The following is a 16,587-nucleotide window of genomic DNA, read 5'->3' on the forward strand; positions in this document are numbered from 1 at the left end:
TTAAAGTATTCTATGCACAATCCTGTAGCAAGGCTAACCATTCTCACTCTAAGACTATATAACATGTTTCAGGAAAAAGATGGTATTTTAAATCTTGTGAACCAGTTCTTTTCACTTGACTTCATCCGAGTTGGAATTACAAAGGGTTTCAACTAATTTGAACTGAACTGAAAATACTGTCCTTTGGTGAATTACCATGTAATTCGTTTTCCATCTAACGCCCTCCAACAGTATGGAAACCAGTTCAAGTTTAGTTCAGGTTTTCAAAGCTTCTGAACCACACTTTTAGCATTTTTATACTGACAACCTCAACAGATCTGTCAAAGACAAGGAGGACAGAGCAATGCCGGATTCCCAGCCAGGGTGGCTACAGGCTGAGCTGTGGCCCTTCAAGAAGGGCCGCTGCCTCTCAAGATGGGAGGCCATCAACAATGAAACCAGGCATCTAGTTCTGGTTGATTAATTCCACATTTTAATGAATATTTAGCATCAATGGTCTTTCAAGATGGATTGCAAGTGAGAAGTAAGATGAATAAACAAAACATATTTTTTCTTTCAGAAGTAACCTTCCATTTCTTCTTTTACAGATGCTGCAGTGCATTCATTGATCCCAGCTGATACATTAAAAACATGTTCCTTTTCTGTGGGGAAAACTGCTAAGTGTTATGGTTCAGTGACAAAAGGGCTATTCCATCAATCTTTTGGGGGATTCTGTCAACGTTGCTTCTGTCTAGACCCTCAGATCTTGAAAGCCTTCATGCAATGCGTGCAAATACATTTCTAAATAGGAATTATTTCCCAAATTAGGGCTCAGGAAAGAAATGCCAGCCACATATTTTTCTGACATGGTTTCACAGTGAAGAACCCTACAGCTTTTACCTTTAGATCACTGGTTAGATCTGACACGAGAACAAGTTTTAAAACCTCCCAGTCCACCAACCCTAAAATCCTGCAAGTTTCATTCAGTTTGAGCCAACAGATTCTTCTTTGTTCCACAGCACGGACACACTCGGTGCAACGAAAACAACCCAGAAGTCAATGGGAAATAACATAGGACTGGCTCAGGAGAAGGTTATGGGTCAAATATCTCATGAATAGTTAACAAAAGTCCCTGTTTTGTGTCAGAGGGTAGCTCGGGACCTCAGCTTCCTCCTCCTGAGGCAGGTTATAACCACAGTTCCTCAGGGTAGCAGATCAGCCCCCAGACTTTCCTCTACACAACCTCAGCCCTCCATCGGTTAGCACTGCCGCCCATGGCACAGCACTGGAAGAGCTGAGCGAAGTGCTCCCCTCACAGTCCTTATTCCGGAGTGAACGTAGCCGTTCTTACGGTGCCCGTCAAAAGCACTCATGCACTTTCTCCTGCTGGAACACAAAGGCAGGAAAAAACAATTCCAGATACCTTCAAGACAGGCTCAAAAATACAACTCTTTGTTGGATCGCTCACCAAAATTACAGCTGTATGAAATCCAGATCGAAATTCCCAACTTGAACTCCATCTGTAATCACTCATCTCTCTCTGCATCACCTCTCCTTCTCTCTCCCTCTGTACACGCAAGTACATATCTAAGCCCTGCCTTAGGCACTGAGCCTATGCTGCTGTGCACAGGCTCAATGAAGCCCCTGGACCAACACATTCTTCAAGTGCAGGACGTAATACCGCGTTGCTGACGCAGTATACTGAATATGTGCACTGAAAACCCATGAACTGACATCACAATAAATCTTAAGACACTGGGGTAGGTAGAGCCTTCAAGGACAAAGACCCAAATGGTTTTAATTTCCCTCTAAGTGATAGCCCTAGTTAATACCAGATTTGGCAGGAAGCAGGCATTCCATGCCCGTTGGGCTTATATGGACATGAAAAAGAGTTTATGCTTGACATTTCCTTTAAAAGCATAATGAAAACCTTTTGCTCTTTCAAGTCCCAAACTTGCATTAGTTCTTGAGAGTCTATTACTTTAAAAGAGCATATGCGTGGCTCTGATTGCTTGGATAACTGACAGAAAAGCATGAAGGGGAAGCTCTTTCGTTAGAGTTTCATACCAAGGTGACAGAGAACATGGAAGAACAGAAAGGCGATGCTGGACAGCACATTCACACTTTGCCCCCTTACAACTGTTTTTGATAAATAAAAATTGCTTTATGAGCAACCAAGCTCTGATTCATCACTGGCAGTTCTCCATCAATTAACCGAAAGGAAAGGGAAAGTATACGCAACTTTTTACACATTGTCCTGGTTATGGCCAACCAGTTCTCTCCTGTATTACCCTGTGCTTTTCCCTGCAATGTCACATACAGCTGCCTGCCTGGTACTAGGGCCAGCAGTATGACAAGTATTGGTGACAGTGAGGAGAACCTCCCCTTACTATCATGCAAAAAAAAAAAATCCAAAAGCTATTTCCTCAGGTACAGGAAGTCCATTTTCCATCAGCTGTGTAACACCATCATCCCTGCCAGATCTGTAACAGATGGCAAACACGTCCACAATGCCAGAAGTATTTGGTGTAGGTCAGGACTGGGAAGGTTTGTGGAAGACTGGTCTTCTCTGTGCAGAAGGTACAAAAGGGCCAAGGGCAGCCCAGTATGAGAGGGGCAAGCAGCAGTCTAGCAGAGCTCTTGGAAGTCCTGCAGTCAAAAAGTAACCGACCTGGCCCCTCCATCCGGAATTCTATATGGGAACAAAGAAGATATATTTTGCTCTATAGGTATGGGAGCTCCAGGAAAAATGGCATGGCTTTGCACTACTCCCCATGTAAGGCAAGCACATGTAAAGGCATATTTCAACTGTAAAAAGTTATGATCCGAGAAAATGAACAGCTCTGTGGTGTGTTTCAGATCTACTGTAATCATGACTTACTGCTTTCTTTTAGGTGATTTTAAAATAATACCCCACTAGTATAGCCATGTGGTCAAATACATTCTGGGGTCCAAAAATAACTTGAGAGATGAGTAATAACCATTGTGGCCATGTGGATACATTCACACATTTACGCGTGCGTGTATGTGCAGATATGTGCTGGGTTTTATAAAAAAAAAAAAAAGTATTTATCTAAAAAAGCTAATCCCTCCTTCCTGCCTTCCCTGGCCAAAGAAACTGCTCATATTCATACCCAGGGAGTAAGAGTGCAATTGGGATTATCGTTATAACTGATTTGTCCAAAAAGTGACACAGAAGTCACAGCTTTGATGACTCAGAAGGTGAACTGGGACCTAAGTTACTTTTTTTAAAGTCCACAGAGTCCAAAGTTTTTAGAAAGCAGCAGATCACCTCAAGGATGTGCTGTCCTGACAGTATGAGCTGGCTCAGGTCAGAAGCCAGGAAAGACAGGGATGGAGTAGGGGTCAGCTCTTCCCCAGAGAGGGAGAGACCCTGATGTCCATGCTGAAGCAGGGCGGTAGAAAGATATCCATGCTATGTAGACCAGGCATGATGACTCTGAGGATGAAGAACAGCATTGTCAAGGAGCAAGGCATGCCGGCAGCCTGCTGGAAGCAGGCTTTTCAAAACAGCCAGTTTTCAAAAAAAATTTCAAAAAGCCAGTTCAGCAGTATTAGACTAAACTACCTCCCTGATCATCATGATTTGAAGTGGCTGGCCCTGTCATGGCAAGCTCTAGAGTGGTTTGGTAGAGTGTCTACAAGAAAACATACTGGATGGCTGATAGTAAGTGAGGATCTCAAAGGCTTTAATGAACTTGACTGTACCCTATTACGCTGAATATCTCCTCCTTTAGTTTTATGTATGTGCTATAAAATGAAACAGGTCAGGAATGAACTGATACCACCTATTTACTTCAGTTAGCTCAGGCTTCATTCAGCTTTTCTCCCCAGATCTGGAATAGCTCTGATAAACAATAGTGGCAGTTGAACATTCACATCTATTTTATTCGTGTCAACCGCAATGGCTACCTAGGCCCTTAATCCAAAAGAGAGGAGCTGCAAGACAGTGGTATTTGGCTTTAACACAAAAAGAACTTAAAAGAACCAAAATAAATAGCCAGGAACCCACTATCCTGGAAGGCAGCATTGACTAATAGTTAAAGCCTGAAGAAACTAACCTGAAATAAGAATATGTTATAGATTGTGCTACCGGTTTTTTTGGGTGAGTCTCTTTTCACTGCTCCATTTCTTTCATTACAGCCAAGATGAAAGAGTGCTGTGTCATGACAGAGATGATGGATAAACTGAAAAATCTGAAGCAAAATGATGATTTAAAAATTCCTATACTGTTTACAAGCTGATTTAGGTTGTAGTTTCCTTCATTTGCAGGAGAATCAATCTCTAAGACTTTAGATGCAAGTTTTATTTTGGGTATACTGCTAATCGTGCAAGTGGAGGTATGCTTCAAAATGAATTCAAGTACCTTTCAGACAGAACTTCAATTAAAGTGACTGCTTGAGACATAAAGCATAAAGATGTCCCTATATATTTCAGATGTTTCTCACACTTATTCTTGTTCTACTTCTCTAGCGAAAATATTTGCACTGTGTCTTCTAGCCTTGTGCCTTCTAGGCCAAACTTCTTTTCCCATCTGATCTTATAACTAACAGATCATTTAACAAGAAACCAGCGTAATTCTCCAAATAGAACAAACTACCAGTTAAGCAGAGAATAATTTCTGATCCAGAAACTGCTGAAATAATAGAACAGAGACTGCAGAGAATGCTAGACAAATGCAAGAAATCCTTTACTTTTTTTTTTTAAAACACTTCTTCTAAGGAAAAAAGCACTGTTAAAGCCCTGAATGGGTGAGCTGCCAAACGCTATCTCATAATGCCTTCAGTAGTCATGAAAGGGAGTCATAAACTCCTCTCCCCGCCACCTTGCAAGGAACTACAAAGCAGGACAAAAAGAACGGCAATCCTTTGCGAACACTGAGAAACATCCAGCACACACTCAGCACTAGTGTAGGCACATGCTTACTTTTTGCCACGGTAACTCAAGCAAACACAACCGGAATGTAAAATTTTGTCTAGCTGGAAAGTTTATCCTGTTTATCCTGGCTTTTTTTGTACTGAAAAGAGGACAGGCTGGAAGGAGAAAAGAAACAAGAAGTTAGTGCATTGCTATCTTCTCTTCATCCATTTTGAGAGAAAGTCATTTCACATTTGGGGTTTTTTTGGCCATAGGGCAGGAAAAGGTTTTTCCTAAAAGCGATCAATCGGAGAAAGTGCCAGGTCACACACAATGAATTCACAACATGAAGGCAGCTTCAACATCCAGCCGTTGGGACTCTCTTGCCCTTCTACTCTCTTGTACATAGTACTTGTGAAGTACTATGTACCATAGCCTTTCTAACAGTCAAACCTAGATGGTGAGAACTCACATAAACAAAGAAAGGGAGCGCAGCGTAACAGCTTACAGAGCTTCCTGCACGCTTTCAGCTGGCTTCAAACTTAAATCCCCCTTTCGTTCCACGGTGCTCCCCACATACGCCTCTTCCACCCAGCCCATACATAAGGCAGCTAACATGAAGGATCCTGTGAACAACTGCCCCACGCGAGAGGTGGGGGGAAAAAAAACCCTGAAATCTAAGTCCAATTCTCTGTAGGGTATCTGAATTTTAACTGGTCCCAGAGCCTTATATCCTGTATAAATCATTTCCCGGGTAAGAATTATCTCTGCATGCCTGGAAACTTTGAGCAGTCATTATCAGCTAAGAGTTTGTATGAGGCTGAATCAGGATTCTTAACCTTACTTACGTGTTTTATGTTGTACCTGTTGTCTCTTACAGTGCTAACAGCAGAGCTGCAAAGAGCTTGACTTTGCATTGTAAGTTTTGTCGCTGTAAGAGATGCAGAATCTGATCCTAATTCAGCAACTGCAGATATATAAACCAGGATCAACGTTATACATAAACAACTAGCAATTCATCTTGGAGTACTTAAGACATCTGAAGTTGGGACCTGGTTTTCCAAGCATCTGATGGCTAAACCAATGTCACTTTAAACAGTATCGAGCCAATCACTCCAATCATTTGTTGCCTTGGCAAACTGAGACCAAGAAAAACATTTCTGAACGAGGAAGATAAGCAAAAGGAATTGATGGAAAACTTAATATGGAAAGTCCTACCACTGGAAGCAACAAAACAAACAAAAAGACGTCTAAGAAATACCAGAGTCAAGTAAAGAATTATTACCTATTTCTCAGTTGTTAGAACATGAAATATCAGGGTTAAACATGTGGAAATTTATACCAGGCAGGACACATCGCAGATACAATTTCATACCTAAGCATCATGGAATCTAGACAGCCAAATTAGGGGGAAAAAGAGGACAGCAGGTGAGAAAGCTGTTTTTGCAAGGACATGTGAGAGGAGCCAGCGAAGCAAAAGGAAACACAAAGACATTATCTCCTGGGAGGAAAATATAAGAAGGCATAAGGAAGAGTATTAGTATGGTTTTCTTCAAGTGGGGGGAAGAGTTATCATGACCAGCACCATCCATGGGTCACCAGCCTAAGCTTTAATTCAGCCAAATATTTCATCATGTTTAATATTTATTTTCAGGTTCTGCTGATGTCAAGAGCGCATGAGCACTTAAATATTTTACTGAATAGGAACAGGCTTAAGAAATCACTTAATGTTAAACAATATTCAAAAGTGCTTTGTTCAATTAAGAACTATGTTGCGTGAGCTAGTACACATTCAATCACGGCAGACTCGGCAGAGATACTTCCTTAATCTCGTATGTAATGAGTAGAAGAAAGAGAAGGAGGAAGGGAAGGGAAACGCTGCTAACATTTTACATTTTCATGAGAGATAAGAGAGCGCCGTTAGGGCACCAGTGCCACTTAAGCATTTATTAAAATCAGCAGGAGCGCTCTCTGCTCCTGCTTGACATGGCCACGGGAGCTTGACATGTCTGCTTGACATGGCCATGGGAGCCATGTCAGCCCCGAGGAAAGGAGGAAGGACCAGCTAGAAAGAAAGAGAAATGGGAAAAGGAGCATGGATCTCATTCCACATCCCCTAAAAGAATGGGCATATTTGAATAACAATGACGATAATTTAATCATTGCTTTGCATAGTTACGCAAGCCCATCAGTGATCATATGACATGTATTATTATCTGAACCCATGCAAAGTAGCAGCTTTATGAAATGCCAGGGCGATTGAAAGCATTTTACCTCCCTTTCTTTAAACTAACTAGAGTTGAAGCAGATCGCACCTACTTACATATTCAACACATACATTTTCCCCCCTCACTATTCTCTTTGATACTTTTATTCTATTGGTTTCCTGGATAACAAGAGACTATCTATGATCTGGGAAACCTGTCTCTTTACGTAAGAGCCCCATAGAACCACCTACAAATTTTCTTTTGGGCGAATACAATTTAGCATATGTAATCTGAGGGGAGAAACAATTCTGAAATTATAAAACCACAGCAATGCTCAAAGGAACCCACAAACTCCAAACAAATAGCTTTCCATTGTAAGCTTCATGGGAAAGTTGTTCATCTGACAGGATGTCAGCTCAGGGCAGTAACCAAGCAATTTGAGGATTTTTCTTTTCTAACGTTCACATAGTATTCTTTTGGAGGGAGAAAGTGTGTTAATTCCTTCTTTGCTTATTGTTTCCTCTAAGGAAATAATTGTTAGTTAAGTTTTGAAACTGCATTTCTTTTTTTAGAAGACATTACTTCCCTCTTCCTATAAACCAGCACAAAACTAGACTAAAATGAATGAGAAGTATCCAGTATATTTGCCACAGGACAAATCACAACAGTCAGACAGACAGAAGGCAAAGACAGGATAATAAAGTGACGAGGTAACTCTTTCCAGTTAACAGCCTTTACATTTTGATGTATTATTTCACCTGTCTGAAGCCACTCGGAAACCTGAATGCTATACTAAATAAAAGTGCTTGAGGTTTTTGAAAATCCCTTGTTTTGTTTTCCTTGGTCATTAAAAATATGAGGATAGGAAACTTGCATTTAAAGAACCAGATCCTGGAAAAAATTCTAGTTGCCTAATGTTCCTTAGTCCATATTAGGCTGTCCTCCTTTTCCCTAAGATATGTACTAAACAATGGCAGCACCAGGGACATCATTGCAGGAGTTAACGTGACTGTTTAAGTAAGAGAGGGGGAGCAAGATACATAGGCTAAGTTCCCATCTACATATGATCATATCATATCTACATATGATAATGATGTCACTTTGTTTTAAAATGTACAAACTAGATCAAAGAACTCATTTATTAACAAAAGGGTTATTGGCCCACTGGATCCATCAGCTGATTTAATAGGCTTTGACTAATAATGCCCCCATTGGCTGTCTTTTAGAGTTGCCGCCATCATGACCTGCAATATGCACGGAAGACATAACACCGGCAAAAAAAAAAAAATTCTTAACGATTCTTGTTGTTCTACCCTGAATTTTCTGCTGCATAACACAATACAAGGAAATGAAGCTAAAGACTTCTGAGCCTGTGGGCAGTTTGTGCCCACAATGCTGCTATGTGCTTAGTTGTCAATCCAAAACCATTAAAAATATTTCCTCCTGGGAAGAACTAGTTTTCTTCCTATTCTTTGCATCTGTGCAAGTAAGTCATCAATGGTGGAAGCCAGAATATTAATGGTCCATCTTCTCCCTGCAGGAAGCTGACTGCTCTCTGAAGTAGAGTAGCATCCTCACGTTTGCACACTTTCACCCAGAATCAGGGATATTAAGATATAATTTGGACACCTACTGTATAAAGAAGGCAACATGGAGATCCACTCCGACTTGTCCACTTACAAGGGACAACTCATTACTTAAAAAAAGCATCATACTTCAATGGAAAAGAACTATGCTGAGGATCAGGAAACCTGAAGTCTTTTATATACTTGATGAACCACCCTGAAAAAGTTGCTTTACTCTATACTTCCGTTTCCACTATTGCTTTTTTCTTGCTGACATAAGATAGCAGAACTGTGTACCTTATTTCTTTTTCAAGAGAAATAAGCAATGCAAAACACAGGTACTTTTTATCATAAATTGTCATTAGCTCTACAAACATCAGTCCTTGAAGTGAAATTACCAGAAACCACATGCAGACAAGTCTCATCTCCAACGCTCACTTCCCAAGGAGAAAAACTATCCCAAGAACTGCAACACTAAGGAGTCTGGCCTCATCGAGGTCCCTAACAATACTGTACACAAAGACAATGAGTCTTCAGGTAACACGGGGATCTGCTCAGAAAAGGCTGCCTACAAAACCGGAGCCAAAGGCAGTGCTTGCATTCTACTCCGAGTCCAGTCCAGATCGAGCTGGGAATTCAACAGTCACTCTGTTTCAGAAGTCACCTTGAACCTGTGTCAGTAGTGCCAACTTTAGGTTAATTCCATTAATTTCAAGAGAAAATAAATGCCTAGTGTAAATATATTAGAAAATTTCAAAAAAAAAAAACCCTCAGAAAATACAAAAAAAATCAAAAATAGATCCATTATTTAAAATACTTTTCTAGAGTCAAATTCAGGCTATTTTCCTCCTCAGCTTTGGTCTAAGACTTTTTGGCATATTCTGAGGCAGAACGTTAATGTCTAATATTACTATTATTTCAGCCACATAGTGGCAGACATTCAGATGGCCTGTTGTATAATTATATAGCTTCCTGCTGGAAGAGAAAGATCAATAGGAATTCAACAATATAGAAAGCTCATATTTTAAGCCGTTGCTTGTTGCCTGCTTTTTCATGTTCCAGATGTAAAAGAAAGCCACTGATGTTAATACATCCTGCCCACATGTTTTCTGTTCCATAATAGCAGCACAAATTGGAGCCTATGCCAGCTTTGTAGACTACTCCATCATTTAAACTCATTTTATAACCAATATTTTGAGAATTACTGGCCCAGCTTCCCCTATCACTCACACTAATTTTAAACTGATGAAATATAATTGGCTTCAGAGAAGAAACTCTTGATTTATACTACTGCAAATAAGAGAAGAATGCAGACCATCCTTTTCACAGAATTGGGTACTTCATTTAAATCTAATCAGCTCCTGAAGGTGGTGAAGCCCCAGCAGTCCCTGCTGCTCATTTGTTTCATACACACACACACACACACACACACACCCCTGCTTAGGGGTGTTCCCCACAGGGAATTAAATATCCCTATACACAGATGCTAAGGAAAGCACCAGCTTTCCTTATCTCAGTGCTTGTTTTTTCCCCCCCTCTCGCTGTCCTCTTAAGAGAGGAGAGTTTATGATCATTTATTCATGGTGCTGGAGCTACCAAAAAACTGATAACTCAGCAATCTCTGCAAAAAAAAAATTGTTACAGTAATTTTTCTCTTCATTCTCCATTATGTTGTTCAGGTTTAATATTGATCCACGTCACTTTGGCAAGAGATCACTAGAGAGATATCTGCTTTCAAACAGAATAAAGTTCCTTTTTCTAATCCTGATAGCAGGCAAAATTTCAGCCCTTTAAATGAGTCACTTGTCTAGGATAGAACATTGGCCACCTTACACCTCAAAGGAGAGCAATTCTGGCAGGGAAACACACACTCAAGATTCCCTTGGCAGCTTTCTACAATAAAATGGATATCTGAAGCCACTTGGGTTTGACATGAGAGACACAGGACTGATGGAGATGGTTTCACAGACAGGGCACACATGAGATGGCCACAGGGAGCCCCAAAGCAGTAACGATTCTTCAGCACGTCTCCACAGTTTACCCCTTGTGGGGTATATTATTCATGAATTTCTGGGAAACTAATCTTGAAAGGTTCCAACAGAAATAGTATGTTTTCAGAAGGGATTTGAAATGAAAGAGGATGCTTATTTAAGCACGCAAGAGGAGAGGGGGGATGACTGCAGCGCACAGGACCCAAGGCGACAAAAACATTTAAACACATGCTTGAAATTAAGCGTTAATTTAAATCCACAGCTGAACTGAGCTTTCAGAGGTAACCCAGAAGGAGGTGGGGGCTTCAAAGGTCCAGAGGTTTGGCTAGCCAGCCAGGGATGCTTGGACGTGCCCCTGGAAGGCGCGCGCTGGGCTGGGGCACTCTTGGCTAGCACTCCAGCGGGATTTGGGGCGCTCCTGTTTGCATTTGTGCCTGCAAGGCTGCGACTGGGGCAATTTCCCTCGTTTTGACCAGAGTCATAAAGCCAAGGGGAGCCCGTGACTGAAATCACAGAGGCTTAAAAGACATAATAATAATGTATTTGAAGTTGGACAGACTTTCCTACCCCTGAAAAGCTGATACACGTCCCTCAGACTGACCCCCCCCCCCCGGGATTCATCCTTACGTCGCCTCAGAGCAACGCGCGTTTTCTGACCGCAGGGCAATAACGTTGGGTGGGTTGGGGGGGGGGGGGCGTGGAGGAAAAAAAAGGGCAGATTGGGGCAGCCGTGACAAACTTTCTGCCAGGCCGCCTGCCGCCTCGCAGCGCCCCCCCCCCCTCCCGCGCAGGGACGCGCCCAACGCTCACGCTAACGGTCACGCTAACGGTCTCTAGCCGGCGCGAGCCCCTTACGAAAAGGACTGCTGCTGGACGGAGCCACCACGGCGGGCTTAGCCTGCGCCGCCGGCAGCTCGCCAGCAGCGGTCACAACGCGCGGGGAAAAGCGGTCCGGCATAACCCCAAACTCTTGGGTTTGGGGTGCTGTCTTTTTGGGGGGGCGGGGCGGTGCTGGCCTGCCGCCCCCAGCAGCGCGGCCACGCCGGGCCCGGCAGCTCCCCGGCGGAGCGGTGCCCCTGCGTCCCCCCTCCCAGGTTTCGGCAGCTGTGAGGCCCCGCGGACGGGGCGGCGGCGGCCACCTCCCCTCGTCCCCCGCCCCCCCCACACACACCTGCATCTCGGCCTCCTCCCGCGCCACGCAGCGGCGGCGATCCGGCGGCGGCGCCCGGCCCAGGCCCGCCAGGCTCAGCCGGCAGCCCATGGGGCGGCGGGGACAGCCGCCGGCCCCAGCCCCGGCGAGCGGGCGGGCGGCCCGCCCCTCAGCCGCCGCGGCCCGCCATGGCGCAGCTCCTTGCCCGGCCGCCTCTGCCTCCCTGCGCCTACCGGGGCCGGTGGCAGCAGACGGGCGCCGCGGGTGCTATAGAGCCGCCGGACTGGCGGAGCAGCGGCGTTGGCCGGCTGCGCGCACGGCTTTTTGGCCGGGGGGGGTGGCGGGGGGGGAGGGCAGAGAGGCGCCTCGCTGAGACGAGCAGCTCGGGCTCCCGCCGTGCCTGCTTAACGTCCGTCCCCAGGACGGCTTTGGGAGCGGGGTTTCAGGAGGGGGGCGAAGTCGGGCCGGGCCGGGGCGGCGGGGGAGGATTTCCCGCCGCTTACGCGCCGCCGGGCTGCCCGCGCGCGTTAGTTTAATTCCCTCTGGCTTTTTAACGCGACTTAATTTTCCCCGCCGGCGAAACGCCGCGCGCTGCTACCGGGCAGGAGGGGACAGGAGAGCGCGGCCGGCTGCGCAGGGGCTGCGGGCACCCCCTCGCCGCGGTTCCCGGGTCCCTGCGCCGCGAGCAAGGAGGACGCGGCGATCCGCCCTTCTCGGGCGCCCGGAGAAGCTCCAGCGGCGTCTGAGCGACCTCCCTCCCGCCTGCCGTGTGAAAAGGTGCCTGGGCCAGTGGGAGTTTGTTACCCGAACTTCGATGGCCTGGCGGCAGCGTCTTAAAATGGATTTGGAGGCACTGGGCCGATGGGTTTTGTTCTTCCACTGCCAGCAGGAGAGATCAGAAGTCGTTTCTAAACGTTTGCGTGGTGGTAACACCTGGCATGTTAGGATTTAGTTCAAAACAGCCTGTCTTTCATACAGCTAAAAAGGAAGAAACAGTTAAATTGTTTTCAACAGTGTTGTTAGTTATTTGTATCACTTAGGTGCTCTGACCCAGTGCTTGGCTCCCATTAGAGCAGGCGCTCTTTTATTTAAAGACACTTAAGCCATTTTGCTTCACAAAATGAGTTGTGTCGTTAGAGCAAGCAGCCTCGGATACATAATAATTTAAGTGGTGAACTCCAGCAGTCCTAACACTGGTAGGGCTTTTCTGGTTGCAGCAGGCAATTCAGGTATGCACTCGGTAGCCTACATGGGGGTGGTTTCTAGGCTGACAGCTTCTTTTCATTGCATAAATCTACCCGTCCCCCTGCTGCTATTACTCCAACACACTGTTCACAGAGTCTGAATGCACAAATATGTTATTTTTGCAGGACGAGGAACAGATTAAGGGAGGAAGGGTCACTGCCACAGCAAGTGCTGTTCTTAGGTAATGCCACGGTCTGATGTTGTCATGTAAGCTTTTCATTGAGAAGTCGCAAATCGTGAGTAACAAGCTATATTTGAAACTTCTCAAACCCATTGGAGTTATAATACAGGAATGTGTATGTGCGTAGGTGACTTCTATGAGCTAGTCAAAAGCAACCTCTCCAGCTAGCAGTTGTATTGGCTCATCCACTCCCAGTGGGGTTACTTCATCTGGTGCTTGCTGACTGCTCCACAGATAAAAGACCTTATATAGGAAGAGGAGAGACCTGAAGTCAGTATTGGTAGTTTGACAGTGTAGGAGTGGCTATGTATAGGTTTGAAATCCCTCTGCAGAAGCTAAGTGGTATAACTTCAGAAGTATCGACCCCTTGAGAAAGGATTTTTCACTGCTTTACCATATTTAAATTATCATTTCCATTCCTTTACTGCTTTTACTCTAAGTTTAATTACTGACAACTTCTGAAGATGGCCTGGTATATGTGAAATGGTTTGCAAAGCTGAACTACTCAAGTGAAGGTTTCTTGTCTCTGCTGCCTGTCCTAGGGGAAGAAAAAAAAAAAGAGGAGGAGGAGTAATTTTTGCTCAAAAGCAAAGTAGAATCAAGCATCCAGCTTCTGTGGGCATTAGAAGGGAACAGCGGATCATGCTTCCGGTAGATAACATTAAAGTTATGTCTATCTTGACTAGTGCTACCACTTCCTTTAGCAGACAGATTCTTCAGTGCTGCTGGGCAGCTTGTCTTCTAATCTTGCAAAAGAGACCACAGAGCTTTAGTACAACTTAGTTTAACGTGAGCAACTGAGAGCATTTTGGGACTCAAATTCTCTGTTCCCCTCTGGGTTACTCATTAACTCTGGCACCTGTATGCAAAAATACTCGGTGGTTATTTGTTTCATGATTACAAGAGAATTGCATTTTGGCTCTACAAGACTGTGTGCCTATCCTTGACATATTGAATGCTCTCAGTGTCCAATAATCAGGAATTCAGGGAACTCATCACCACAAACCTGATCCAGTGCAGCACCTGCAATGAAAAGGGTGTCTTTTCAAAGAAAATACTAAACCTGTTTTTATTTAAAGGAAGGGCACGCAAGTATTAATGACATATCATTATTTCAGTAAATATGAATGGAAGGAACTCTAGAGTTCCCCTTACTACTCAGTCCCCCCTCCTACTTCCTCCACCATTGCTAGCAGTTAGAAAAGGTACGTTTCAGCCTTCTCACAAGCAAAACCAGAGGGAGGTTAAGGAGGACCAAGGAGTCTGGGGAAAGAAAGAACAAACAATGCACTGATGTGTACGGGATTCACATTAACTAAGTAATCGTTGCTGAGACATAGGTCACTTCCTAGAGAATAATGACCATGGCCTGAGGCAAAGTGAGGGTTATTAGCATGAAGTCCACCATTAACTCTCCAGGAAATGCACAGGTCTGGAGTCATTAATGAAATTATAGCCAGTTATTTGGTGGGAGAGGGATTAGTCAGGCAAGACGAACCTTTTCCTTCTGGTGCCATTATTTTTACTGAGCAACACAAAAATGATATTTACTTCATGACTGCTTCTGTCTTGGAGGATCTTCAGAGAAAAAATCATTTGCACAGCAGTTAATCCAAATTCATTCAAAAGCCCGGGGAATTTTTATCATTAGTGCAGTGGGAACAGGAGCAGCTCCTAAATTTTGCATATATTGTCAGCATTCTGCAATTCTCAGCCTTCTGTGCTTCAAATACATAGCTTTCCTCAGTACCGAACAGTTTTGTTATTCCAGTGCCTGACTGCCAAAAGTCTCCCATTAACTAAGCAGTATGTGTTAAGGGACTGTTTCTTATTATTGACGTTATTTAGACTTGATGAAAATTACTTTTTTTTTTTAGAAGAAAAATGATACTCCTCTCATTCTCCCTGGACTGAGAGTATTAAGTAGGAGAGATCAAAATAAGTATACAAAAGATACACAGTAAGTATTAAATAGGAGAGACCAGTCTATGAGCGCTTTCAACAAACAGAGCTCAGCCAACAGTGTTTCGCGTGAACAATAACACATTGCATGTAAGGCATTGTGCCTTAAATGGCACAATTTAAGAGTCAAGTAAAAATAAAAAGAATGAACTCTTCATAACACTTTGCACTTTTCAAAGTCTGCACAAACAGTACAGCTTTGCGGTAAGGAGTTTAGAAGTAGCATCCAGTTCTACAGACTGAAGAAACAAGGTGCTCTCCTCCACAGCAGAAGAAATGCTATCTCAGATGTGCTGAGCTGTGCTAGGTCCCTGAGAGCGTCAGGCACCGATGCAAGGCACAAGCCACAGCTCTGGTAACCATGCAGGAGCAGTGCTGGTGTTAATCATTGTCCAAAACCCCCTTTTTCCTGAGCAGGAATGTGAACATGCAGAGTCGAGGGGAAATTAGGTTTTATCAGGTTTAATATTTCCAGACTGAATTCCAGACTCAGTACAATAATCATTAAATACTAGCTTATCTTAACAAACGTCGTTATGCTTTAAACAGGCTGACTCTGGTACCAGCAACGTTTTATACCCGTAGCTGCATGGAGCTTAGCCCTGGGGTGACCGATGCCCTGGCTGTTCTAATCAGGTTCCTGATCTGAGTACAGTATGGCTCCCTTCCAGCCTCTGTGCCAACGTATCCCCTTCCACGTATGGGGAGGTGGGATGAAACAAGCCTGAATCTCATCCTGAGAGGGCTGAAGTGTGCGTTAGGGCCTGGAAACCTCAAGTCCCTCAAGACAGACATAGCCACTTTACCTTGTCAGAATTCCTCCAGTTCCTCTATCCCTCTAATAAGCAACAATGTTATTGAGACACTTCTTCAAACTGGTCTGAGTTTTGTTTATAAAAAGCTGCATGAAAGTAATTCCCATCAGGAACAAAGAGCTGCATCTCCCACTTTTCCAAGACCTGTGACCACCCTGGGTCATGAACTGCAACCAGCAAATGCAAATAAACTAATTCCTGTGGATTGCTTTGATAGAAAGCACTGGACAACTTCACATGTTAAAAAGAAACACATCTTACCCATCCTCTTTTCTCTGTCCACCACTTCCATTAACTTCTGATGCCTCCAAAATAAAACCTAACCAAAAAAACTTTCCCCCAAAAGGACCAGTTTTAAGTGGCTTGAGAAAAGATGTCATTTTTCCTACTCTGCTATTCAGCTGCAGGAATACCTCCTTTTCCAGCCTCCCCTCCCATTTGGGGGGGGGGGGGGGAACCGCTCTTTTACCCAAAGCCAAAAATGTGGGAGGTCGAGAAAGGACAGACAGATGTGGCAAACTTAACCTCACTATGTCTGGGAAACAAAATGAAAAGACATGTTTTATAATCATGATATATGCGCCTGGAAAGATTAGAAAGAAAAAGGGGATCTG

At 44.0% G+C, this 16,587-nt stretch overlaps 1 protein-coding gene across 5 annotated transcripts in view; it reads right to left on the reverse strand.

Annotated features, from left to right (window-relative positions):
• TNS3 (tensin 3) overlaps positions 1-11,909 on the reverse strand; it is a 265,299-nt gene extending 253,390 nt beyond the window's left edge. For 4 of the 5 annotated variants that reach the window (XM_068936084.1, XM_068936082.1, XM_068936083.1 and 1 more), the window contains exon 1: positions 11,792-11,909. In XM_068936084.1, the coding sequence (XP_068792185.1) occupies positions 11,792-11,881 (90 nt within the window). In that variant the 5' untranslated portion in view covers positions 11,882-11,909. The remainder of the gene's footprint in view (positions 1-11,791) is intronic. The other variant, XM_068936085.1, reaches the window with a different exon arrangement.
• Between the last annotated feature and the right edge of the window lie 4,678 nt (positions 11,910-16,587).

The sequence above is a fragment of the Struthio camelus genome, chromosome 2 (genome assembly GCF_040807025.1).
Source record: "Struthio camelus isolate bStrCam1 chromosome 2, bStrCam1.hap1, whole genome shotgun sequence".
NCBI classification, from domain to species: domain Eukaryota; kingdom Metazoa; phylum Chordata; class Aves; order Struthioniformes; family Struthionidae; genus Struthio; species Struthio camelus.